This window comes from Heloderma suspectum, chromosome 5 (genome assembly GCF_057233095.1).
Source record: "Heloderma suspectum isolate Gila_16-S chromosome 5, 16-S_ref, whole genome shotgun sequence".
Taxonomy (NCBI): Eukaryota; Metazoa; Chordata; class Lepidosauria; order Squamata; family Helodermatidae; genus Heloderma; species Heloderma suspectum.
In genome coordinates this window covers 66797925-66825806 of record NC_139462.1, presented here as the reverse complement: position 1 = coordinate 66825806, position 27882 = coordinate 66797925, and the positions used below count along the sequence as shown (strand labels likewise).

Sequence of the window (27882 nt, the reverse complement as noted above, 5' to 3'; positions counted from 1 at the left end):
TGCTTATCAATGGGATCTTCTCAAACTGGGGAGAGGTAACAAGCGGGGTACCACAGGGCTTAGTCCTGGGCCCGCTGCTTTTCAACATTTTTATTGGAGGAGGAGGTGCAGGGAATGCTGATCAAATTTGCAAATGACACAAAATTGGACAGGATAGCTAATACCCTGGAAGACAGAAACAGAATTCAAAGTGATCTTGATAGGCTGGAGCACTGGGCAGAAAACAACAGCATGAAAGGTAATTGGGATAAATGCCAAGTTCTGCACCTAGGAAAAACAAACCAAATGCACAGTTACAAGATGGGGGGATACTTGGCTCAACAACACTACAAGCGAGAAGGATCTTGGAACTGTTGTAGATCACAAGCTGAATATGAACCAACAATGTGATGTGGCTGCAAAAAAGGCAAATGCTATTTGAGGCTGCATTCATAGAAGCATAGCTTCCAAATCACATGAAGTACTAGTTCCTCTCTACTCAGCACTGGTTAGGCCTCATCTGGAGTACTTTGTCCAGTTCTGGGTGCCACACTTTGAGAAGGATGCAGACAAACTGGAAAAGTTTCAGAGGAGGGCAACAAAGATGATCAGGGGACTGGAAACAAAACCCTATGAAGAGAGACTGAAAGAACTGGGCATGTTTAGCCTTGAGAAGGGAAGACTAAGGGGAGATATGATAGTGCTCTTCAAGTACTTGAAAGGTTGTCACAGAGAGGAAGGCCAGGATCTCTTCTCAGTCATCCCACATGATATGGAATAATGGGCTCAAGTTACAGGAAGCCAGATTCTGGCTGAACTTCAGGAAAAACGTCCGGACTGTTAGAGCAATACAACAATGGAACCAATTACCTAGGGAGGTAGTGGGCTCTCCCACACTGGAGGCACTCAAGCTGGACAACCACCTGTCAGGGATGCTTTGACTTAAGATTCCTGCACTGAGCAGGGGGTTGGACTCGATGGTCTTGTAGGTCCCTTCCAACCCTACTAGTCTATGATTCTATTACCTCAGTGGGGAAACAGTTCTTTATCCTTTTGCAGCAGCTGGCCATGGAGAACGCTGATAATCATGAGACAGAATTCAGCCAAAGTCAATTTTCCAAGCACTTTATTTTTAAAAAGTCAGTTTTGTGGGTTTGGGTTGGTTGATTGGTTGGTTGTGTACAGCAGAAAGCCAGGTACTTCAGCTTAACTGAGTTGTGGATCAGCATCTATTTATGCCAGGTCAAATGAATGACTCATAGGCAGGTACAATGTAAATAAACAAACATATTTGATAAAAAATATGTTTTATTATGTTTTATTAAAAATAATGTTTTATTAAAACATTAAGTATACAGTTTTGCTAGTAAATACTTCATTCACACAGGACAATCTCATTGCATTAGTCAATGTGTAAGTAGCATACAGTGATCTGAAATAGAATTTGGACCATAGCAAGTGCTTCCTGGCCTTCCAGTATATAAATACTCTGCCCGTGCTCAAATACTGAAGAGAACAAGGCAGTCCCTGCTTCTGATAAATTTCCACGATTATTCAGTGGAACAGTCAAATGACTGGTTACATCTAATACACTGACAAAGGCATTATGCTCAATTATAATAAAGTCCCATCAATCTATAGTCAAAGAAGATACAAATATACAAAAAGAGATACATATTTACAGCAGGGGTAACCTTTCAGCCAGAGGCAAAGGCTAAATTTCATTTTGCAAATGCTCTCAGGGACCACATTCCACTGGTGGGTGGGGCTGAAGGCAAAGAGGACAGGACCAAACTACCAGTGTATTTTATCTGAAAGTTCTTCCTTGCAGTAACTAAATCTTAGGAAAGGCTTTTCAACCTTTTAGAATGTCTCCTCCTCCTCTCTCATTCCCCTGCCTGCCAAGACACACAGAGCTCTTTAAACCCCTCCTCTCCAGAGTGAACATCACAAATGCATTCCCCTTAAGCATCCTTCCCCAACCCAGTGTCCCTCAGATGTATTGGACACCCTGCTTGCTTGGGATAACAGGAGTTGTAGTCCAACACATCTGGAGGGCCACGAGTTGGGGAAGGCTGCCTTAAGTGCAGCTCGCTCCCATTGTCCTGTGTCTTGCTTTTCACGTATAGCCTAGCCACTGGTAACCTCATAGTTAGGCTACTGCAACGCTCTCTGAACTACCGGAAGTACAAGCTGGGTTCTGAAGAGGCAGAAGAACTAGAGATCAAATCGCCAACATTCGCTGGATCATGGAGAAAGCAAGAGAATTCCAGAAAAACGTCTATTTCTGCTTCATTGATTACGTGAAAGCCTTTGATTGTGTGGATCACAACAAACTGTGGCAAATTCTGAAAGGGATGGGAGTACCAGACCACCTTACCTGTCTCCTGAGAAACCTGTACAAGGGTCAAGAAGCAACAGTAAGAACCAGACATGGAACAACCGATTGGTTCAAAATCAATCCTTGGGAAAGGAGTACGACAAGGCTGCATATTGTCACCCTGCTTATTTAACTTATATGCAGAGTACATCATGAGAAATGCCGGGTTGGATGAATCAGAGGTCGGAATTAAGATTGCTGGGAGAATTATCAACAACCTCCGATATGCAGACGATACCACCCTAATGGCAGAAAGCGAAGAGGATCTAAAGAGCCTCTTGTTGAGGGTGAAAGTGGAGAGTGCAAAAAGCTGGTTTGAAACTCAACATTAACAAAACTAAGATCATGGCATCTGGCCCCATCACTTCCTGGCATATAGGAGGGGAAGAAATGGAAGCAGTGACAGATTTTATTTTCTTGGGCTCCAAGATCACCGCAGGCGGTGACTGTAGCCATGAAATTAAAAGACGCTTGCTCCTTGAGAGGAAAGCTATGGCAAACCTAGACAGCATAGTAAGAAGCACAGACATCACCTTGCCGACAAAAGTCCGTCTAATCAAAGCTATGGTTTTCTCAGTAGTAATGTATGGCTGTGAGAGCTGGACTATAAGGAAGGCTGAGCGCCGAAGAATTGATGCTTTTGAACTGTGGTGCTGGAGAAGACTCTTACGAGTCCCCTGGACTGCAAGGAGGTCCAATCAGTCCATCCTACAGGAAATCAACCCTGAGTGCTCATTGGAAGGACAGATACTGAAGCTGAAGCTCAAATATTTTGGCCACCTAATGCGAAGAGAAAACTCACTGGAAAAGACCATGATGCTAGGAAAGATTGAAGGCAAAAGGAGAAGGGGACAGCAGAGGACGAGATGGCTAGATAGCATCACCGATGCAATGAATATGAACTTGAGAGCACACTCCGGGAGAGAGTGGAGGACAGGAGGGCCTGGTGTGCTATGGTCCATGGGGTCACGAAGAGTCGGACACGACTTAATGACTGAACAACAATGACTCTGATGGGTGTCCTTGCACCTGGTTTGGAAGCAGCAGCTAGTGCAGAATACAGCAGGTAGGATACTCAGTGGAGCATCTAGCCAGGGCGGGGGCAGGGAGAGAGAGAGAGAGACAGAGAGAGTGACAGAGAGAGAACCTCTTTTGTTCCAAGGGCCAGATTGCCTCCCAGACTGAGCCCAGTGGACCAGACGACATCAAGGGTTGGGATCCGCCCTGAAGCCCCTTCCGTGACATCATCAGCACTGCACTTTCCCCCCCACTTTGGCTCCTGCGAACAGTGGCCATGTACTTCCTTACTATCCCAGTTGTGTTGGGTGCAACAAGGGCGCAATCAGGGCAGGAAGTGACTTGGCTGCCACTTGCAGGAGCCGGCTCCTACAAGCAGTGGCTAAGTCCAGCAGCTCTTTCCTGGCCTGTCCGCATGCTGAGCAAGGTGCAATTGGGGCGGGAAGGGACTTGGCCAGTGCTTGCATGAACCAGCCTCCTTAAAGCCACAGCCAAATGGTGTGGGGATTCCCCAGCTCATCTCCAATTTTTGATCAGAGATGGCATGGGGATTCCTCTTCTCCAGGGGGTGGGGCTTTGGGACAACAGGGGCCGGGACTCATGGGGGGTGACCAGCCCTCCACAGGCTGGACTGGATTCCATCATGGGCCTTATTAGGCCCATGAGCTGGAGGTTGCCTTCCCCTGACCAAGCACGACACATATTACACCTGTCTTAAAAGAACTGCACTGACTGCCTATTAGCTACCGAGCCATGTTCAAGGTTTCGTTGTTGGCATTCAAAGCCCTAAACCACTCGGGACCAGGATATCTAGCCTTTTCTTATATACACCAAGTTGATTGTCTAAGGAAGCCTTATTGGTCATTCCATGACCAACAGTGTGTCACCTGGTAACAGCACATAAGCGGGCCTTCTTGGTAGTGGCACCCACTCTCTGGAACACATTTCCAAATGTGGCTCGAAAGCTGAAAACTGTGGTGGGCTTCAAACACCTCTTGAAAAGCCTTACACAGCTCAGGACCACAGTACCTGACAGAACACCTCTCCCTGCATGAACCAGCCTGTACACTAAGCTGTGCATCTAAGGCCCTCCTCCAGGACCCTCCTCCAAGGGAGGCTCAGAGGGTGGCAACAAGGAAGAGGGCCTTCTCAGTGGTGGCCCCCCATCTATGAAATAATCTCCCTGATGAGGACTTCCTGGTGTCAACATTGTCGTCGTTTTGGCACCAGGTTAAAACTGCCCTCTCCTCTCAGGCATTTGGCAGCATATAAGGAGCCTCTTTGATTGTCTCTGGCTAACGGTTTTAAATTGTTTTAGTTATATGTTGTTGTTGTGTGTGCTATTTGTTCTATGTTATTACATGAAGTTTTATACTTTATATGTTGTATTTTAATTTTTAAAAAAAACCATTGTGAACTGCTCATAGAACTACAGCTATGGGGCCGTATAGAAATAGAATGAATGAATGAATGAATGAATGAATGAAAACACATTTGTTCCCTCACACTTTCTCTGATTTGTAATCAACCATGACACTGCTCTGTTTTACTGCTTTTATTGCAATGTTTTTAAGGTATTTATTGTTTTATACTGTTTTTATATTAATTTTATATTGTACTGTATGTGTCCTACTGTGAACCGCATGGAGATATACAGCAGTATGAAAGCAGCGATGATGACGATGATTGATGATGATTGATGATGGAAAAACTGTGACAGAGCTACTCTTGCTATTTGCTCCAGAGAGAGGCACACTTTGCCTGAGCCTTGGTTCAGAAGAAAGCACATGAAGTGCATAACGAGAGAGGATTTTGTAGACACCTTAGGGACACGTGGAGAGATCTTGAGAGTTGGGCTGGGCCTGGACTGTCAAATGTTTACTTTTATCATATACTCCACATCAGAGGGGAGCACGCAGCTGCTGAAACTGGCTCAGTAAGAACCAGTCCAGTGAGCCACATCAGCCTAAAAGGATTTTATTGCCGTTTTCAAATTAAACCAAAACAGGGGCTGCTGATCATCATCCCTTGGCCATTCAAGGTAGGTTTTTGTATTCATTAGCTTCCTCAGTTTGCAAAACCTTTTGGGAACGGTTTTCTCTGGAATGGGCTCCAGAAGGATCAAAATTGCTGCGTCGTTATTCTCATCGAAAAAACGGAAGTGAGAGAAATCAAGTTCATACTTGCACCACTCGCTCTTTACAAAATGCTCCGACAGCACAAACAGGGTTTTATTACTCTTCTCAATGCAGTCAATAATGTTGTCCACAATCCACTTGCCAGGCAGAAAATCCCTTTTATGAAGGCAGAGTTTAAATGGGGGGTTAGCTTGCTCTAGCACCTGCACCATTACATTTTCCACCCACTCAGAGTCCTCTTCGCTGTAGGAAACAAAAGCATCATAGCAGATTTCTTTATTGTGGGCCCTTTGGGGCTTGCGTTTTGCTTGAAGCCAGGCCCAGATCATTTGCATATACCAGACGGCATGAAACTTGTAGCACAGAGATGCCGCCACCAGGACAATCAGTAGCATCAGAATGCAAATTAAGGACACTGTCAAAGTGGGGTGACACTCAGCCAGTGGTAACTGGGCAGCTCCTACTTGCTCCCCCTTTACATGATCTGGAGAGTCACAGATGTAGTTTTCTGGCCAACCAACGGAGATATTAGATATTCTTGGATGAGACATGATGAAGGAGATAAATGTACAGGAGCACTGAAAAGTGTTGAAACGTGCATCCAATCTCTCCATTTTTGCAAATTTTTCAAGGTGCTCCTCAGAGAACCCGAAGACTTTGTTTTCTCTAATATTTAGGATTCTAGCACTAGGGACAAAGATAGCATCCGGTAGGGCTGCTAATTTATTGTTTTTGATATAAAGCTCCTGTAGACTGGGCAGGGTCAGTCTAAAGTCTTGGAGGTTATTGTTGCTAACATCCAGAACTAGAAGACCTTGAGGGATGCAGCTGGTGAGCCTGCTTAGTTTACAGCCAGAGATGTTTAGATATGTCAACCTTTTTGGCCACACACATGAGTTCGGCATTTCTTCAAAGCTATTTTGACTTATATCCAAGCTGGAAAGGTTTACCAAATGAGCTGAACTTCGTGCTACTGTCTCAATCTGTTTCAAAGCATTTTGGCTAACATTTAAAGTCTGTAGTTTAGGCCAGGCTCCTGGACACAATGAAATGCTCAAATATGGGTCAAGCAACAAATTTGCACTGAGATCAAGATACAGCAGTGAACTGAATCTTTGCGCAAGTCTGCAGGTCACCAGATAAACTTTTGTATTTTCAACTGTAAGTTTGGTAATATTCCCTACAAGAGACATCACACTTTCAAGATCTGAAAATGAATAAAATATGTCATTTGTTAAGTTTCTGATTGTTATTATTTGTAAGGTACTTGCAGAGTTCTCAATACCTTGGAATTGTCCAATACCCTGTAAGTTGCTATCTATTAACTCAAGTTCATGCAGTTGACTCATCATGGCAAGAATGGGTGCAATCTGAACAACAGATTTATCTGAAAGTTCAATATTTCGGAAAACAACTTTCCTTGCAGCCACAGGGACCATATCAAACATGGAAAAGGGTGGACTATCAAGCCATCGTATATTTCTCAGTTCAAGACAGACCACAGAGTTTCTAACATCAGATATAATGAAGGATAAAATGGTAGTCGATAAAACATTCAGAATAATGTGATTTATGAACTCAATTGGTTGTAGAGTTCCTACTTCATATTGCTTAATGTTTCGTCCCTCAATCTCCAGTTCTTCAAGAACTGAAATTCCTTTCAAGTCTTGTCTCTGTAAAACAGAAAAGTGATCATCATTTCCCAAGTACAGATAACGCAGCTTTTGAAGGTCAGAAAACAGTGGAGTTCCGCCAAGTTCTGAGTAGTAGTTACCTTTTATGTTTAACTTCTGCAAGGAAGAAAGGTGTCTGAACCAAGAGGAAGATAAGTGAGTCAGATTGTTTCTTGATAAATCCAAATGCTCCAGCTTCACAAGGAAGTGAAAGGCATCCTCATCAATTGTCCGAATTAGATTAGACTGGAGCAAAAGAGTTCTGAGATTGACTGCAAACTTCAGATCCACTTCTCTCACTTGCTCAATACTGTTGGAGGCCAGATCCAGCCCCATGACATTATCTCTGAGACCAGATGGAATTGCATGTAAAGCCCTTGAAGAGTAGTTGCAGAAATGAGCGGCATCACACAAAGGCTTCATCTGTTGTGCAGAAAGACTCACAACTCCAGCAACAGAGATGAACCAAAGGCTCCAGACTGGCTCAGTCATAATTATCTAAGAGATTTTTCGGAAAAGAATAAAGCATAATATAGTTATTTACTTATTTGTGAGTTTTACTGGTAAAACAATTTATCAACGGTCCATATTTTAAGACCTTCTGCACAAAATGCTATTAGTACCTTCGCTGAGAGAGGTTTGACTAGAGGAGAAGTCAGGCAATTCTCCCCATGGTTCCAGTTGATTCAAATATACACATCAAGTTCACATACTACTTTTTGGGAACACCAGTGACTCTTTGGCAAAGCTGTCACCATGGGTACGGCTTCTTTGGAGTGAATCCCACACATGTGCAGTACAGTGAGGACAGCCACCCAAAGGACCAGAAGGCCAATCCACCTGGACCTTGTTGTATAGACACACCAAGGAAAACACAACAACATCCAAGTTGACACTACCATTACGATTACGAACACTGACATCAGACTTACACTGTCCATGTAAACCAAGTTGGTCACTCATGGGCCAACTAGGACTATGATACTACAGCAAAACATATGAGCAAAAGTGCAAAATTCTATGTGGGAGAATTAAACTAATTTCTACCTTGAGATGTTTGTGCAAATGCCAATTGAATGATATGAGCAGAGAAGACATGGCCCACCAAGTGTCCCTTGGATCATTCTCTGCTGGAGTAATGGCCACTATTATGAGGGTACAGTGGTACAATTAGATCATTTTAGACCTAGGACCCTCTTTAGATGGTAATGTGTTTTAATTCTCTACATTCGTGCTATGCTGGGGACCCTCCTGCTCATTCTTCTAAATACAACCCTGAACTCCTTTCCCAAAGTCCTGCCCTGTTGTCATCACTCTTGCCAGGCATAGGGGGACAGGCAGGGGACAGGCCCTCGCCCTCGTGTTCCTCCAAAGTGGCTCCTCCAAAGGGGTGACCCCCTTTGGTGTCGCCCCCTTCAGCAGCGACTCCCATCACCGGTGGTCCCACCCCCACCAGAGCCTGGGTTTTATGCCCCAGCTCCCAAAGGTGTTGCAGCTGGGAGTGGGGTGGCACTTGGCTGGAGCGGAGTCTGCAAGGAGGCAGAGTAGAAGTCCCACAGGTGGAGGTGGAACCCCAGCAAGGCAGCAGAAGCAGGAGCACTGGATCTCAGCTTGCCTTGCAATGCTGTAGAGCTTCCTCTCCTTGCAAGCAGTGTGAAAGGAGGAAGGGGGACTGCCTGCCTCAGTGTGGCCTACAGGTCTGCCTGCACTAGAGATGTGCTTTTTAAAGAACGGGGGAGGTGTTGGGAGCCAGGGAGCAGCCATTACGGTTGTACAGGGCAGAGGGAGATATGGAGGGGGGAGACAGTCGCTCTCTAAAGGCAGAGTGTGTAACAACAGGGTACTGACTGTCCCCAAATTGTCCAACTCAAATAATGTGGATGGCCCTGGCAACAGACCCCCCCTGGGTTGAAAGTGCTGCTGCTGAATGCCAGGTCGGTGAATGGTAAAACAACTGCTATCCAGGACTTGATCCAGGCTGAGCACACCGACCTGGCCTGTATTACAGAGACCTGGTTGGATGAAGGGGGGGGGTAATCTCTCTCAGCTCTGCCCTCCAGGGTTCTCTGTCCAGCAGCAGGAAAGACCTGGGAGGCGGGGAGGTGGAGTGACAGTGGACTATCAGGATTTGATCCCCCTGACCAGGTGCCCTATCTCACAGTCTGCTGGGTTTGAGTGTGTGCATTTGAAGGTGGGTACCCGGGACGGAATAGGGATTCTGTTGGTGTACTGTTCACGCCGCTGCTCAACAGTCTCCCTTCCTGAGCTAGCCGGGGTAGTCTTGGGGTTGGTGTTGGAGACCCATCAGCTTGTTGTGCTGGGGGATTTCAACATCCATGCTGAGGTTACCCTATCAGGAGTAGCTCAGGACTTAATGTCTGCCATGATAACCATGGGTCTGTCCCAAAAGGTATCTGGCCCCACCCATGATGCTGAGCACACTGTGGACCTTTTCTGTGCTGGATGGGGTGATAGTGATCTGAGAGAGGAGGAACTCCCTGTAGTTCCGTTGTCATGGGCAGATCACAACCTGGTGGGGTTTAGACTTGCTGGCACTCGGAACTGCTGCAGATGTGGAGGGCCGATTAAGATGGTCCACTCCAGAAGGCTGAATGGTTTCCTGACAGCTCTTGGGGATTTTCCTGTTGCCTCAGCAGGTGATTCTGTCAAAGCCCTCGCCAATCTCTGGAATGGAGAAATGACTAGGGCTGTCGACACAATCGCTACTGGGCATCTTCTCTCATGAAGTGGAGCCACACCAGCACCCTAATTTTCTAGGGAGCTAGCAGCAATGAAACAAGTGAGAAGATGACTGGAGCGGTGTTGGCAGAAAACTCGGAGTGAATCCGATCGAACATGGGCTAGAGCCTATTTGAAAGCCCACTCTGTGGCAATATGGGCAGCAAAAAAATATTTTTTTCTGCCACTATCGTCTACAAAGAGCCATCCAGTGGAGCTGTTTCAAGTGGTCAAGGGTCTTTTATACACTAGCCCGCAAGAGGAGAATTTAAACCTCTCGACAGCTTGCTGTGAGAGGTTTAAATTTTGTCTGCTCAGCACTTTGCAGACAAAATCGCTCGGATCTGCTCTGACTTGGATGCTATAGTTGATACAGACCCTGGGGATGTAACTTTGGCCCCTGCTTGTCCAGTGTTGTTGGATACTTTTCAATTTGTACAGCCTGAGGATGTGGACAGGATCCTGGGAGAGGTGAGAGCCACCACATGTGTTCTAGATCCTTGCCCTTCCTGGCTCATAAAAGCAGCCAGAGGTGGACTGGATGCGTGGGTAAGTGGAGTGGTTAATGCCTCCCTTGGTCAAGGCAGAGTTCCAGCCTACCTGAAGGACGTGGTGGTGAGACCTCTTTTAAAAAAGCCCTCCCTGAATCCCACCATGTTGGAAAATTATCAGCCAGTCTCCAATTTAACATTTCTGGGCAAAATATTGGAGTGCGTGGTGGATTCCCAACTCCAGATATTACTGGATGAGACAGATTATCTAGACCCATTCCAATCTGGCTTCAGACCCGGTTATGGGACAGAAACAACTTTGGTCACCTTGGTGGATGAGTATGCCAGAAACTGGACAGGGGGAGTGTGTCTGTTGGTTCTGCTGGACCTCTCAGCGGCTTTCGATACCATCAACCGTGGTATCCTTCTGGGCTGCCTCTCTGGGATGGGACTTGGAGGCACTGTTGTACTTCTTGGAGGGGCAGACCCAGAAGGTGGAGCTGGGGGACTTCTGTTCGATTCCCTGGCTATTGGCTTGTGGGGTCCCTCAGGGTTCTGTTTTGTCCACCATGCTATTTAACATATAAATGAAACCACTGGGGGAGGTTGTCCGGAGTTTTGGGGTTCGGTGTCACCAGTACACTGATGACACCCAACTCTACTTTTCCTTTCCATCTAATTCCAAGGAAGCTGTTGGGGTGTTGAACCGGTGTCTGTCCGCAGTAATGGACTGGATGATGGCAAACAAATTGAAGCTTAATCCAGACAAGACAGAGGTGCTCCTGGTCAGTCAAAAGGTAGATCAGGGAATAGAGATACAGCTTGTGCTGGATGGGGTTACACTCCCCCTGAAGACACAGGTTCGCAGCTTGGGTGTACTTCTGGATTCAGCCCTGAGCCTGGTTGCCCAGGTTTCAGCAGTGGCCAGGAGTGCATTTGCACAGTTAAAGCTAGTACGCCAGCTGTGCCTGTTCCTTGAGATGTCTGACTTGGCCACAGTGACACATGCCTTAGTTACATCCCATTTGGATTATTGCAACACGCTCTACATGTGGCTAAGGATGGACGAAAGTCCCTTACCTGGTCCCACAGCTTGCTTCACGGTGGGGGGGAGGTGCTTCAGTTCTCCCCCCGAAGTTCAGGCCGGGGGGGGGAGGTGCCCCATCCCTCACCGCCGAAATTCAGGCCGGGGAGAAGCGCCCCATCTCCCCGGCCGCGAAATAAAAAAGTAAATGTAAAAAAACACACACAGAGAGACGTGATACGCTACGTAACGATTTACGTAGCCTATCACGGCTGACTTTGGAAATCTAGCCGTGATAGGCTACGTAAATCATTACGTAGCCTATCACGTGTGTGTGTGTGTGTTTTTACATTTACTTTGTAATGGCGGTGGCGGCAGCCGGTCGGAAGACCGGCCGCCGCCCCCGCCCCCGCCGAAACGCCGCTGGGACCCGCCGCCGAGAGGGACATTCGCAGGAGGTAAGTCCCATCCCGGGGGGGGGGGGCAGAGAATTTCATCGCCAATTTCAGGGGGCCGAATGCGTTGGTATTCGGCCTCCCCGAGATTCGTGGAGAAATTCTCCGCCATCCCTACATGTGGCTGCCTCTGAAGAGTGCTTGGAAACTTCAGCTGGTTCAAAGAGCTGCTGCCAGACTGTTGACTGGGGCTGGCTATAGGGAGCATACAACTCCCCTGCTAAAACAGCTCCAGTGGCTCCCAGTCTGTTTCTGGGCATAATTCAAAGTGCTGGCTTTGACCTATAACGCCCTATAAGGCTCAGATCCAGGTTATCTGAAAGACCGTATTCTCCCCTATGAGACTGCTCATGCCCTGAGAACTTCAGGAGAGGCCCTTCTCACGGCCCCACCACCATCACAGGCTTGCCTGGGGGGAACATGGGAGAGGGCCTTCTCAGTGGGTGCCCCAAGAGTGGCACCCTCCTTGGTATGTTTCAGGCAAAATGTAGGCAGGCAAAAACTTTTTTGTTCCGGCAGGCCTTTGGGGATAGATAGTCGGGACCTGTGAGAATATGATGGAGTGGTACTATTGTTTATATTGTTGTTGTCTTTTAAAATTTTGTTATTTTATACAATTTTAATATTATTGATTATTTAATTATATTTAACTTCTGTATATTTTTATTTTTATGTTTTAACTGTTGTTGTTGTTGTTCAGTCATTCAGTCGTGTCCGACTCTTCATGACCCCGTGGACCATAGCGTGCCAGGCCTTCCTGTCCTCCACTCTTTCCCGGAGTGTGCGCAAGTTCATGTTTTAACTGTACAAGTTTTTAATGTTGTAAAGCCACTTTGAGTCCCAGTATTGGGGAAAAGGTGGGATATAAATAAATACAACAACAACAACAACAATGTATGATTCATTGCTCTGGCTGTACCTGTCTTCAAGTAGCATCTGCTAAGAACAAGTTGTTTTACCATCTCTCTGCTTGATTAGGTCATTGTTCCATCTCTCCCAATGCATGGACACAGCAGAATTACCCAGCCTCAGAAGAAGCTGCCTACTGCACCCGTGCATCAGTCACTGCTCTGTTTTTGCATCCTTCCAGTGAAGAGGCACATCCAGGGAACTGACTTATAAAGAGAAAATAGAGCAGAGAGGAAATCCCTCAGGTGGATCATCCCAGAGTTCAAAAGTAAAATTTTGTGGTATTGTGCCTGAAATTGTAAATTCAGAAAGAAAATCCACCTCACCTGTCAGAGGCTTGGGGACCAAGGTGGAACAGAGAGAACCAGTGAGATATGGTCATCTCTGGATATAAACTCTACAGGAAGGACAGGGAAGGGCATGCTGAGAAAGTGTTGCTTTGTACATCAAAGACGGCATAGTGTCAAGCCAACTAGAACATCTAAAAGGGGCAGGCTCCTCCACAGAAGCGCTGTGGGTGACAATACCAGGCTCCAAAACTAATTTAGTACTAGGAACGTGCTATTATCACCCAGACCAGAGTGCTCAGGGAGACCGTGAGATGGAAGACGAAAACAGGGAGGCCTCCAAACAAGGAAGTGTTGTAATAATGGGTGACTTTAATTGCTCCCACATTGACTGGATAAATTCATGTTCCAGCCACGACAAAGAAGTTAAATTTCTTAGTGCCCTAAATGACTGTGCCCTGAACAGCTGGTCATGGAACCAACCAGAGGGGAGGCAACCCCGGATTTAATCCTAAGTGCTGTCACCAGGACCTAGTACAGGATGTGAATGTTGTTGAAGCAATTGGAAACAGTGGCCACAGTGCTATCAGATTTAATATATATTTCAGTGGGAAAATGCCAAGGAAGTCCAACACAGTCACATTTGACTTCAAAAGAGGAAACTTCTCTAAAATTAGGGAAATGGTGAAAAGGAAGCTGAAAGGGGAGTCAAGAGGATTAAATCACTTCAAAATGCTTGGAGGTTACTCAAAACCACAATAATAAAAGCTCAGCTAAAATGTATACCACAGGTTAGGAAAGGTAGCACCAAGTCCAAGAGGCCATTGGCAAGGCTAATGAGCAGTGTCAAGGAAGCTATTAGAGAAAAGTGGTCTTCCTTCAGAAAATGGAAGTCTTGCCCAAGTGAGGAAAACAAAAGGGAGCACAAGCTTGCACAAAGGCGATGCAAATAGGCAATAAGAGATGCAGAAAAGCATTTTAAGGAGCGTATTGCTAACAGCATTAAGGCCAACAATAAAGAATTATTTAAATGTATCAGAAGCAGGAAACCAGCTAGGGAGGCAGCTGGACCGTTGGATGACAATGGAGTTAAAGGAGTACTGAAGGAGGACAAGGTGATTGCAGAGAAACTGAATGAATTCTTCTCATCTGTCTTCACTGCAGAAGATACAGGACAGATACCTGTGTCTGAACTGATGTTTTCAGGAAGGGAGTCTGGGGAATTGAGGCAGATAGTGGTGACAGACGATGAAGTTCTCAACCTTATTGACTAATTGAAAGTAAATAAATCACCGGGCACAGATGGTATCCATCCTAGAGTTCTCAAAGAACTCAAATGTGAAAATACTGATCTTCTAACAAAAATATGCAATACGTCCCTAAGATCAGAGGACTGAAAGATGACCAACGTAACACCAATTTTTAAAAAGGGATCTAGTGGGGATCCAGGAAATTACAGGCTAGTTAGCTTACATCTAACTAACTGTTCTGGGTAAACTGGTTAAAAGCATCATTAAAAATAAAATTAGTAAGCATATAGAAGGACAAGCCCTGCTGAAAATGAATCAACATGGCTTCCACACAGGTAAGTCCTGTCTCACTAACCTTTTCGAGTTCTTTGAGAGTGTCAATAAACATGTAGACAGGAGTGATCCAGTAGATACTGTTTACTTGGACTTCCAAAACACTTTTGACAAAGTCCCTCACCAAAGACTCCTGAGCAAACATAGCAGTCATGGAATCAGAGGAGAGGTCCTCTTATAGATCAGTAACTGGTTAAAGAGCAGAAAGCAGAGAATAGGAATAAATGGTAAATTCTCCCAATTGAGGGATATAAATAGTGGGGTCCCGTAGGGATGTGTATTGGGGCTAATGCTTTGCAACTTGTTCATAAATGATCTGCAATTGGGAGTAAGCAGTTAAGTGGCCAAGTTTGCAGATGACACCAAATTATTTCAGGTGATTAAAATGAAAAGAGATTGTGAGGAGATCCAAAATGATCTCTCCAAACTGGGAGAATGGGCATCTAAATGGCAAATGTGGTTCAATGCAGGCAAGTGTAAAGTGATGAATGTTGGAGCAAAAAAATCCAAACTGCAAGTGTAACAATGGGCCCTGAGCTAGCGGTGACTGACCAAGAAAGAGATCTTGGGATTGTGGTTGGAAGCTCGATGAAAATGTCAACCTTGTGTGCAGCTGCTGTAAAAGTGGCAAATTTTACGTTAGGCATAATTAGGGAAGGAATTGAGAATAAAACTGCCAATATCATACTGCCCTTATACAAATCTATGGTGCAAACACACCTAGAATACTGTGTCCTGTTCTGGTCACCACATCTAAAAAAAATACTGTGGAGTTGGAAAAAGTGCAGAAAAGGGCAACTAAAATGATCAAGGGGTGGAGCAACTCCCCTCTGAGGGAAGATTTCAAGAGCTGGGATAATTTAGCTTGGAAAGAAGGAGAGTAATGGGAGACATGATAGAGGTGTACAAAATTATGCATGGTGTGGAGAATGTGGATAGGGAGACATTTCTCTCATAATGCTAGAACTCAGGGTCATCCCATGAAGCTGATTGGTGGGAGATTCAGGACAGATAAAAGGAAGGACTTCTTCACACAGCACATAGTTAAACTATGGAATTTGCTTCCACAGGATATAATGATGGACACCACTTTGTATGGCTTTAAAAGGGGGTTAGGCAAATTCATGGAGGAGAAGGGTATCCATGGCTACTAGTCCTGATGGCTATGTGCTTCCTCCAGTATCAGAGGCAGTATGCTTATGTACACCAATTTCTGGGAAACATGGGTGGGAGGGTGCTATTGCAGTGACATCTTGCTTGTGGGTTCCTGGTCAACAAGTTGACCAATGTGTGAACAGAATGCTGGACCAGATGGACCCTTGGTCTGATCCAGCACAGCTCTTCTTATGTTCTTAAGGTCTGTCAGCCTTCCCGAACCTGGTGTCCTCCAGATGTTTTGGACTACAACTCCCATCAGCCCCAGCCAGCATGCCCAATTGTTTGGGGTGATGGGAGATGTGGTCCAAAACATCTGGAAGTCATCCAGTTGGGGAAGTGTGGCCTGCCTCTGTTTACATACCATAGTGGCGGCATACTGCAAAAACTGTTGCTAATACAATACAGAACTGCACAATCCATCCTAACTGTAAGGGCAAAAGCTGTAGACCCCGAGCAGTGCAGAAGGAAGCACAGAAGAGACCGCACCCATGCTCTTCCAGATAGTGTGTAAATGGGGCCGTGGTATTTGATATTTCAGAGGCAGAAAAATGCTCCCTTTTCTGAGTCTTCTCTCAACACGTTTCCTTTGGGGTATAGTAGTATCAAATGTCAAATACTATTTGTGTGAGACGTACCCTAAGACCCCTGAGTCAAACACTGAGCCACATCCTTATATTAGATGTTTGTGTGGAAAATACATGCATTTTTACACACACAAGTGTGTGTGTGTGTGTGTGTGTGTGTGTGTATCACACAGAAGCTCATAGAAAGACAAATTGCCCTCTGCAAGCATGTTTACAACAAAAATGGATGGACCTGCAAGTATAAAAGTAACGCAGCAGACAAAGAGCTGGGCCAGGACCTTTCCATCTGATGTGCTACTTTTCTGGAAGGAGGTGTTTTGTTATTATGGAGGAACATTACATGAAGATGTTCCCCCTCTTGTCGACTAAAGTGTCCATGCTACCAACTCCCCATTCTACCAGATCATTTTGCTATGTGTGCTCAGTCTGCTCTCTTCCCTGTCAGAATTCTTCTCTCATGCATTCCCACAACCACTGAGAAACAGGTCATTGTTTTTCAGATCGGGGAGATGAGGGAGACCCAAGTGATTGTCTGAAGGCTACTCAGCATGTTCATGGCTACACAGAAATCTGAGCTCAGGTTTCTTAAAGATCAAGCCTAACTGGAGTAATTTCCAGACCATTTTGAAATGATGAAGTTTCTCTGCAGTTTCACTTCATTTGGCTGCTGTCCCGCTACTCTGGCTTGGCCAAACAGTAAGGCAAAGTACATGGGAAAGTCCCTCTCTTTGTTTTCTGCCACTGCCTCCACTTTCATATTCATGCAGCACAGGCCCAAGATCTTGATTCATTCCAGATGCTTTTGCTGGGAATGTCCCAGACCCGTTAATATTGTAAGCAACTGCACAGCAACATTGTCTTGCAAACAGATCAATCTTTTTCTGGTTTGCTTTTGTCACGTAGCAACTTGGAAACAATAACCATTACCTGACATTGGCAGCCTACAGGTAATTGTGCACTTGTGTCTGAGTCTACAGATTGACAGCATGATCCTATACATGTCTACTCAGGTGTAAGCCATATTGATCTCAACATAAGCCACAATGGGTTACCAGGCAAGAGTGTATAAAACTGCACTTGCCTTAGGCTTTTTTCAGATTTAGGGCAAGGAAAGGAAAGGTTCCTCCTGTGCAAGGACCGAGTCATTGCTGACTCCTAGAGGGACGCCGCTTTTGCTGGCATTTTCATGGCAGACTGTAGTGGGGTGGTTTGCCATTGCCTTCCCCAGTCGTGACTACCTTTCCTCCAGCAAGCTGGGTCCTCATTTTACCGACCTCGGAAGGATGGAAGGCTGAGTCGACCTGAGCCAGCTACCTGGGACCTAGCTTCTGCTGGGATCGAACCCAGGTCATGGGGAGAGTTTCAGTTGCAATACTGCCACCTACCACTCTGCACCACATGAGCAAATAAAACAGCAAAACCATCACACAGTGCATAAAAAGTATACTACAATAAATTATCCATTTCCAGTTGGCTAACCGTACAACAGCTGATGCTAGAAATGCCCACATGGTTTATTCTAAAACAAGTTCCTCCTGTTGAGGGGAGCCCACCCTGTTGAGGGGAGTTCCTCCTGTTGAGGGAAGGCTCCCCTCAGCAGGAAGAATCAGACACCTGCAAGGGCAGAGAGTGGGAGACATACCATTTGGGTAGAGAATCTGCAGTTGCCTATACACAAGCTGGTGCTTACCCCCAAGAATGAGGCAAAATGGAACCGAGCCTGGCAAAAGAATGAGAATGATAGGGGTGAGGGAACATGGAAGCTACCTTATACCAAGTGAGAACTTTGGTCCACTTAGCAGCTGGTACTTTAGCCCCACCCTTTTTGCCTTTCACCCAATCCCCCACTGGAATGTGACCCTTGAGAGCTTACCCAAAGGAGAATTCAGCCCTGAGGCTGAAAAAGATTCAACACCCCTGATTTAGCCCAATGCTGTCTGTATTGGGAGGGAGGTAAAACCATTCCTGTTAATAGAATTGTTAATGTCTCTGTGTCTTGGTCCACACATGTTATCCCGTACACCAGTGGACTGCAAGCACTCCATCACTGAACAGATGACTGGTAAATCAATGGGTCCCAGAAGGCTGAGCAAATCCAGAAGGGGAGTTCAAAAAGTTAAACAAGGTTTGAGAAACATTGTTCTAAAGGCAATACATGCTGTTTGTACATATTCACGTAAGCATATGCATACTTGATTATAAACATGCTATATATAATAGAAGCATAGAGTTGGAGTCCAACACATCTGGATCATCACACATCATGCCAAGTTGGGGAAGCCTGGTCTAGTCCAACCATCTGCTCAACATAGCTTCTGCACTGCAGGATGCAGATGCAGCATCCATGACAGATGGCTGTCCAGCCTTGTAGAAGATACTCTAGAATAGCCTCACAGAATACTACCATAATATTGAATTAAAATACAAGGCACAGAGTTCCATGGGAAATCAGTTATCTCCCACACTATTGGGGTGAGAGGGATGTTAAGTGTAGGAAGTTTTACAGATCTTCCCAACAAAAAAATAGACAAAAAACTAGTATAACGTTAACCCTACATCAGGCCCAAAGTGGGAGGTGCAATGTAAACATAAAGGGGCACATAGACAGGATGCTGAACTTTTCCTCTGCCTACTAGTCCACGGCCCCCCTCCCAGCCAGACATATTTCTGAAGTCAGAATGGGATAAAGGGAAAATGGGCTAAGGAAGGTGGGGAGCAGAGGCAATGCACAAGTGGAGGCTCCAGCACTCCCTGCACATGCACTCATCGTGCAGCCTCCCCCAACCTGGTGCCCTTCAGATGTGAACTACAACTCCCATTATCCCCAGACAACATGGCCATACTGGCTGGTAGAGACGTGCACCCAATTCTGCTGAAGCCTGAAGCTCAGACCATTGTTAGTGCTTCCCGAGGTGAAGCAGGCTTCCACGCTAAGTGACCTAAACCAAACCTCGACCCTCACAAGCCCTGGCTACCAATTCAAGCTTCAGAGACACAGCCTTTCTGTCTCCTCTCCAAAGAGTGAATTTTTGTTTTGTTCCTCTAACCACTGACTATGAGCAGGGGGAGGGAGGAGTGACAGGTCCACCTTCTAATAGGGGTCCAGTCACTGTACGTTGGGTTGAGTTATAAGAAATATTATCTCTCTCTCTCTTCCATTTCTTTCGGTAGCCTGTTCAACTCTGTAGTAACTTGCAAGTGGGAAGTGAGAGCTTCTGTGTTGAATTGGGTGGGGTGACTTCAAGTATGGTTTGTTCATGATCTTAACTCTTTCCCTTTCTCCTGCAACTCAATTCTTCTCTCAAGACACTTTCCTGCAGTGAAAAATCTTGCTTTGAGACACCCGACCCCAGCGGAGGGCATCCAAAATTAGATCAGGGGGCTAGATGACCCCCACCCCACCAAGCCCCCTGACATCATTTGGTTCCCGGCACATGCATCTGGAGAATGTTCCTCCCAATACATCTGCTGGCAACCAGATTTGCTGCACATGGGTCTTCTAAGATTGGAGAAGGCCTACGCACAGCAAACCTGCTTCGCCTGCCCCACACCCTTTCCCATTGCGGAGAAGATGTGGGGCAGGAAAGCTGCTGGTGGCTGGAGGAGTGCTGTCCCAGCGATTGGCTCAGTCAGGTGGCTTTGCACACATGACACCTTCCCCAGTAGCTCAGGGATGCCACCATGTGGGTGAGGCATCCGGAACTGAGCTGGCAACTGGAGGAGCACTGGATTAGGCCTACAGACTGGAGTATGCCTTCCTCTGTCCTCCTCTTATCTTTTTAGTGTTTGCACTTTCTCAGCTGTTCTGTGTCATTGTCTCTGTGTGTGTTTGTGTAGAATTAGGCAATGAATTCCCCTCCCCTAGTTATGACAAAGGAATTAAATAATAATTAAATAATTTGAATGTAGTTCCTGTTGCCCTCCAATTTTTCTAGTATGCATGTGTGTGTTATATACTAGTAGCATTCCCAGTTGGTCTATGTCTTGCTTTGCTCTCTTGTGAGCAGGGTCATTGCTAGGCACTTGAAAGATTCACCAGCACCATATGATTAAAATCTGCATTAAAATTGCATATGTTAAATTATATCTATATATACAAATTTAGCAATAATTACTAGGGCTTATTTAAATTTAACAGAAGGCAAAGCCAGCCAATTAATTTCTCATCCAAATCACCTTGGATGAGAAGGTGAAACAAATAAAAATAATAAAACAAATTATTCCATTAATTTGCATCCTGTCACAGATCATCCCAAAGCAATAGTTTCTGTTCAATTAAAATAAATTTTCAAGGGGAGGGGGAATGCAAAAAACAGAGCGGCTAGTAAGTCTCTCCTTCCCTTGCTCCCTGTTGGAGGAAAATTGCTCCCACCCCATGGAATTAAGCTTAGAAAAAGAGCTTCCATTAGCATCAACAGAAGGTTTTTTTCCTAAGCTTAATTGCCATGTGGAGCGGGATTTTGGGGAGCACATCACACAGGGAAGAGAAGATTAACTCTTCCCTCCCCAATTGCTATCCCCCTGGAAATTCCGCACACATGAAAATTAAACTTAGAAAAATCCTTTGCTGGCACCAATGGAGATCTTTTTCCCTGATGTTTAATTGCCATGCAGGGGGCTGGTTGGGAGGGGGGCATTTGCTGCATGGGTGGTGGTGGTAAGGGTTGATCTGAAGTATCTCCCACATGAATAGCCCTAACAGTCCTTCCCTAATGGGGTAATTGTCAGGGGAACAGGTGCAGCTCCTACACAACCTTCCTGAATGCCTGGTGTGCGCAACTGTCGGCTGAACAACAACAGTCCACTCTGCACATGTGCTGCTGATGCACAATACTCCAGGGCAGGATTACACCCGGAGCTTGCTTGGGGCCATCTTCCTTCATGCCCACATTTGCCCTAAAGTGTAGGATGTTCCTTGGAGCATTTGTCTTTAGCATGTGCTACTGAAAGTACCTTTGAACCTACAATTTGCACACATGTGATAATGTGGAAGAGAAAATGGAAAAGAGCTCCAAAAACAATACCGAATAGCCATTCTAGCCCAGCCTTCTGCAACCTGATGCCCTTCGGCTGTTTTGGACTACAGTTCCCAGCATTCATGACCACTGGCCATGCTGACTGAGGCTGATGGGAGTTGAAGTCCAAAACGTCTGGAGGGCGCCAGAATGGACAAGGCTGTTCTTCAAACCAATGTGCCTGTCGCATTCCAATGCACCAAACGGGAGGAAAGGGAAGCAACAGACATGAAGAGTGAAACCCCACGATGCATGTTGAGTCAGCGGGGCTCACTTCGGAGTAAGTATGTAGAAGGGTGTGCTGTTACGATCGCTCTGCAAAGCGACAAACATAGAATTTAAAATGCGAAAGACAGGCAAGAGCGCGCGACGAGAAACGAACATCACTCGCAGCTCGTAGCAGATACCTACCGTCGCTGGGCTCGGAATCTGCGCCAGCAGACCGCGCGGCTTGATCGAGCTTGGAGAAGCCTCGGGGACGCCTGAGGGGAGCAGCCCCGCGTCGCCCAGCGCAGAGTTACCGGCGCATCGCCTCGCGGATTCTCCTCGCCCTCCCTGCCTGCCTGCCTGCCTCTGCGTCGATCTGCCCCGCCGGCCGAGCTGGAAGGGGAGGAGTCGAGAGCGCGTCGGCCCCTTCGCCGCGGAGACTTCAGGAGTCGGGCTTTTCCCGAAAAGAGCCACACCCGGGCGGCTAGAGACGTCACTGTCCGGTCTGCGCGCCCTTGCTCCTTCCCTTGCTGCGTCCCCAGAGTTAGTCGAAGTACCGGGCCCCGCTGGCGATCGCCCGGGGGCGACTCTGGATGGAGTCGGGCGCAGGGAAGATGGGTGCCGCTCTCCGCGGGAAGGCTGGCTTAGGACCGCAGCCTGCGTTTAGGTTCCGATTCAGTCACCCCTCGCAGGTGGAAAAGAAGTGCCTCTCCTTCAAGCAGCCCCAGGCCAGGGAGCCGGGAATGGGGAAGGCAGCTGGGGGGGAGTCACTTGTCTGGGGCAGGGGCCCCAGAAGTGTTTCTAAGGTGCTCAGGACGTGATCCACCTTTGCCTACTTCGCAGGTGCGTTTTTGCATCGGTTTATCAGATGGGGCAATAATAAAGTGACCCGTTATCACAGCCTTCCCCAACCTGGTGCCTTCCGTATATGTTGGAAGGTCATGCTGGCTGTGAATGATGGAAGTTGCAGTCCAACACACCTGGAAAGCAACAGGTTAGGGAAGAGTGAGCTATTACATTCAGTATTGTTGAAAGAAGTGTATCACAACCATACGTTCACTTGAATAAAAAGAAAGAAATCGAAGAACTAGTAACTGATCGAAATAAAATTACAGAACGCTTTCAGCACGTCCATCAGCCTTCGCTAGCAGTCTTGTTTGCCGGATCTATCCTTGGGGAAGGCTCTGTCATTCTCCTCTGCTTTGCCACTTCCCCATATGTGTGTGTGTGTGTGGGGGGGTGTCCTTGCACAGCTATGCCCCGCAAGCTTAAACCACTCTGTCTCCCTTTTCTGCAATTGCAATCGTTTTTATTAAAATGATACTGGGTTGAATCCATTTTCATTAAAAGGTGCAAACATGAGCACTTCTGTGCTGTGGCTTTTGAGCCCATGTTTGCTATGTGCGTTATTGACAGTGATGGGACTCGTGGGCATGTTGCAGAACTATGACTGAACTGCTGAAGGGATCTTTCTCCCACAAGGGGCCAGCACTACCATTAGGCAAAGTGAGGTGATTGCCTCAGGCAGCAGATGCTGGGGGCAGTAGCAGGAGACCCTCTAAAGATTTGCAGGAGTATTGCAGAGGCTGAACTGCAGAAAATTGTACTTTCACTGGAAAACGTAAGATCGGAACCTTGAAAGAGCCCATTTGAGGAACAATCTGGCTGCTGCACCTCCAGTTACCCGTGCTTTGGAAAGATCTGAGCCCAGACTACCCCCACATGGGACGGGTTCTATTTCCAAGAAATGCAACCACACAGGAAACAGCCATGGGATGTCCAGGTGATCAAAAGTCCATGGAGTAGGGCATGGCAATTGTTTTTTTTCTTTAAGACAGCCTTCCCCAACCTGGTGCCCTCCAGATGTGTTGGACTGCAACTCCTATCACCCCTGTCCTATGCATCTGGAGGGCACCAGGTTGGGGAAGGCTGCTTTAAGAGGATTTATATCCCACCCTTCCAGTATAGAAACATCTAGAAATTTCAAAAGGAATTACCCCAAAAGCTAGCAATGCTACAATAACAAAAAACAAAACAGAGATAGATAGTGATAAAAACAGGGCAGCCTAAAAGCAAGGGGTCAGACCACTAAAACTCCTCCACCTCATTTATTTATTTAATTATTTTGTACATTTAGACCCACCTTTATATTCCATAGAACACAAGGTGGCATACTTGGAGTCGCATGCAGTGGCCAGAGCCAAACCTGCTTAGGGCATCTCTACACCAGCCTAAAATCCTGCGTTTAAAATGGGGCTTTCTGCTTCCATTTTAAATGCAGGATCACGACGACTCCCTTTTTTACCCGCTTCCTTTCCCCCCTCCCCTTTCCCCCTCCTTCTCCCTGTATCCGAGTCTTCCGTTATCTTTCATTGATCTCACTCCGCTTCTTGCTGCTTTTCCTCTTTTCACGGAGGGAACTGAAGCGGAACACAATGGGGTAATTCGATAGCTCAGTATCTGCGATCTATTTAAAAATGGAACAAAGGGAACTTAGTGCAGGAGACGCCTTGGAGGTTCACGACATCCTGTAAAGAGCCTGCAAACTTCCGTGAAGGAGCAATCTCAATCGCAGGATAAAAGCTCTGTGTGAAGAAAGCCTTAGTTTAAGCAAGGTATCCTTGATGTCATGTGCCCTCAGACCATGCCCGAGACACATATTGCTGTTGTTGTTGTTGTTACAAGGTTTCAACATTTATAACCCCTCTTATATTTGTTATCCTAATGAAAATAATTAATTTTAAAAGTCCTAGGCAAGAGAAGCCAGGAAGGGGGGGTGCTTCTAGACAGGGGGGCTACTAGCGCAAAGAGCCAGAAGGCATTGTGCAGGGATTCCATCTTTACTTAATAGATTTTCTACAGTAAGAAAAAAGATGGAAGAAGTGGAAGACACTGGTGTGCCTGGTGCTCCTGTCGAAGCCCAGGTCGCTCTGTGGAATGCAGGGATGACTCGGGCGGTTGACACGATCGCCCCCAAGCGCCCTCTCCCTCTGAGCAGAGCCCGGCCAGCTCCTTGGTATACACTGGAGCTGAGGGCAATGAAGCAAGAGGGGAGATGGCTAGAACGCAGGTGGAGGAAAATGCGTGCTGAGTCTGACTGAACACAGGTAAGAGCTCATTATCAAGCCTACTCTGTGGCAGTGAAGGTGGCAAAGAGACAGTTCTTTTCCACCAGAATAGCATCTTCTCAGTGTCATCCAGCAGAGCTTTTCCGAGTGGTTCACGGCCTGTTACATTCTGGGCCTGGGAGAAAGACTGTGGAACCCTCGGTTGCACACTGTGACAAGTTTGCACCGCACTTTGAAGATAGAATTGCTCAGATTCGTCATGAATTGGACACCACGATTAACGCAGTTCCATTGGTAGAGGCATTCAGAGCACCGTCTGGTCCAGTTTTATTGGATGAGTTTCAGTTATTGAGGCCTGAGAATGTGGACAAGGTGCTTGGACAAGTCTGATCGACCACTTGTGTGCTTGCCCTTCATGACTTATTACATCAAACAAGGAGGGGGTGTCTGACTGGGTCAAGGAGGTTGTAAATTCCTCCTTGAGAGAGGGAGTGGTGCTGGCCTGTTGTGCCTTGCTGTTAACATGTATGGTATAAACCCCATTGTACTATGGAGTACACGGCCTCTTTAAAAGAGGCGGTAATCAGACCACTCCTGAAAAAGCCTAACCTGGACCCGGAGGATGTTAACAATTATTGGCCAGTGGCCAACATCCCCTTCCTGGGCAAGGTGCTTGAGCAGGTGGTTAAAGGACAGCTCCAGGCTCTCTTGAAAGAAACAGATTATCTAGATCCATTTCAGTTGGGCTTCAGGCCTGGTTTTGGAATGGAAACTGCCTTGGTCACCCTGTGGAATGACCTCTGCCAGGAGAGGGACAGGGGGAGTGTGACCCTGTTGATTCTCCTGGACCTCTCAGCGGCTTTCGATACCATCAACCATGGTACCCTTCTGGATAGGTTGTCTGGGTTGGGAGTTGGAGGCACTGCACTGCAGTGGTTCTGCTCCTACTTGGATGGCTGATTCCAGAAGGTGGTGCTGGGGGATTATTGCTCTGTGCCATGGCAATTGTGCCATGGGGTTCCACAGGGATCTATTTTATCCCCCATGCTGTTTAACCTCGACATGAAACCACTGGGGGAGGTTATCCGGAGGTGTGGGCTGAGGTGCCATCAATATGCAGATGACACCCAGCTCTACCTCTCTTTCTCGTCAAACCCAGGTGAGGCAGTGGCTGTTCTGAACCAGTGCCTGGGCACGGTAATGGACTGGATGAGGGCCAATAAACTGAAACTCAATCCAGACAGGATGAAAGTACTGTTAGTGGGTGGTTCATCTGCCTGGCTAGGTGATATTCAACCTGTTCTGGAGGATGTTGCACTCCCCCTAAAGGATCAGGTTCATAGTTTGGGGGTGCTCTTGGACCCAGAATTGTCACCCGAGGCACAGGTGAACTCAGTGGCACGGAGCACTTTTTATCAGCTTAGGCTGGTATACCAACTACGCCCTTATTTATTTATTTATTTATTTATTTATTTATTAAATTTATTAATCGCCCATCTGACTGGTCACCCAGCCACTCTGGGCGATGTACAACCCACCATAAACAATTTAAAACAATAAAATTTTACCATAAATTTTTTTTTTAAAAAAATACCCTAACCCACCCCAAATGCCTGCCTGAACAACCACGTTTTTAATGCACGACGGAAGCTCATTAAAGAGGGGGCATGACGGAGTTCCCTAGGGAGGGAGTTCCACAGAGTGGGGGCCACCACAGAGAAGGCCCTCTCCCTCGTCCCCACCAGTCTAGCTGTCCTGGCTGATGGGACAGAGAGAAGGCCATCCGAGGCTGATCTTGTTAAGCGGCCTGTCTGGTGTTGCTGGAGGCGCTCCTTAAGATAGGCTGGGCCGGAACCATATAGGGTTTTAAAGGTCAAAACCAACACCTTGAATTTGGCCCCGAAAGCAACTGGTAACCAGTGCAACTCCTTCAGCACTGGAGTGATGTGATCTCGCCGGCGGCTGCCTTTAATCAGGCGAGCCGCCGCGTTCTGTACCAGCTGCAGTTTCCGAACCGTCTTCAAGGGTAACCCCACGTAGAGCACATTACAGTAGTCTAAATGAGAGGAGACCAGGGCATGTACTACCGATGGGAGCAGATGGTCGGGAAGGTAGGGGCGCAGCCGCCGTATCAGATGGAGTTGATACAGCGCTGTCCGGCTCACAGCTGACACCTGAGCCTCCATGGACAGCTGGGAGTCCAAAATGACCCCCAGGCTGCGGACCTGGTCTTTCAAGGGTAGCTGTACCCCATTCAACACCAGGTCAACATCCCCCAGCCTCCTCTTGTCTCCCACCAAAAGTACCTCGGTCTTGTCAGGGTTGAGCTTCAGCTTATTCCTCCCCATCCAGCCACTCACCGTCTCCAGACATTTGGACAGGGATTCTATGGCCAACCTTGGTGAAGATTTGAATGAGAGGTAGAGCTGAGTGTCATCCGCATATTGATGACACTGCACCCCAAACCTCCTGATGATAGCCCCCAGTGGCTTCACATAGATGTTAAATAGCATCGGGGAGAGGATGGAACCCTATGGCACCCCACAAGTAAGTGGCCACGGGTCCGAAACCTCCTCTCCCAGTGCTACCCTCTGGTACCTGCCAGAGAGGAAGGACTGGAACCACCGCAATACAGTGTTTCCAATGCCCAACCCCTCCAGGCGGTCCAGGAGGATACCGTGGTCAATGGTATCAAAGGCCGCTAAGAGGTCGAGGAGTACAAGGAAGGAGCATTCACCCCTATCCAGAGCCCTCCTCATATCATCCACCAAGGCGACCAAGGCCGTTTCTGTCCCATGCCCAGGCCTGAAGCCCGACTGAAATGGGTCTAGATAATCAGTTTCTTCCAAGTGTGCCTTCAACTGCACCGCCACCACCCGCTCAATCACCTTGCCCAAAAATGGCAGATTTGAGACTGGGCGAAAGTTGTTCAGAACTTGAGGATCCAAGGAGGGCTTCTTTAAGAGCGGTCTTATCACTGCCTCCTTGAGGGCTGATGGCATCACTGCCTCCTCAAGGGAGGCGTTCACCACCGCCTTGATCCCCTCACCCAGTCTCTCTCTGCAGCTCATAATGAGCCAAGATGGGCAAGGATCAAGTAAGCAGGTGGTCGGCCTTACAGATGAAAGCACCTTGTCCACTTCATCAGGAGGAAGAAGCTGGAACCGATCCCACA

The 27882-nt window shown here is 47.0% G+C and overlaps 1 protein-coding gene across 2 annotated transcripts; it reads right to left on the bottom strand.

Annotated features, from left to right (window-relative positions):
* Positions 1-1089: 1089 nt before the first annotated feature.
* On the bottom strand, positions 1090-22012 carry LOC146343970 (toll-like receptor 2 type-2). 2 transcript variants are annotated; one of them, XM_084856304.1, is made up of 3 exons: positions 21844-21993; positions 18060-18137; positions 1279-7685 (listed from the first exon to the last, which is right to left on the bottom strand). In XM_084856304.1, the coding sequence occupies exons 2-3, from the start codon at positions 18060-18062 to the stop codon at positions 5343-5345; spliced, it is 2346 nt and encodes a 781-aa protein (XP_084712430.1). In that variant the 5' UTR covers positions 18063-18137; positions 21844-21993; the 3' UTR covers positions 1279-5342. The 2 variants fall into 2 exon arrangements, with proteins under 2 accessions (XP_084712428.1, XP_084712430.1); XM_084856302.1 differs by lacking the exon at positions 18060-18137 and having other exon boundaries at positions 1090-7685; positions 21844-22012.
* Positions 22013-27882: the final 5870 nt, after the last annotated feature.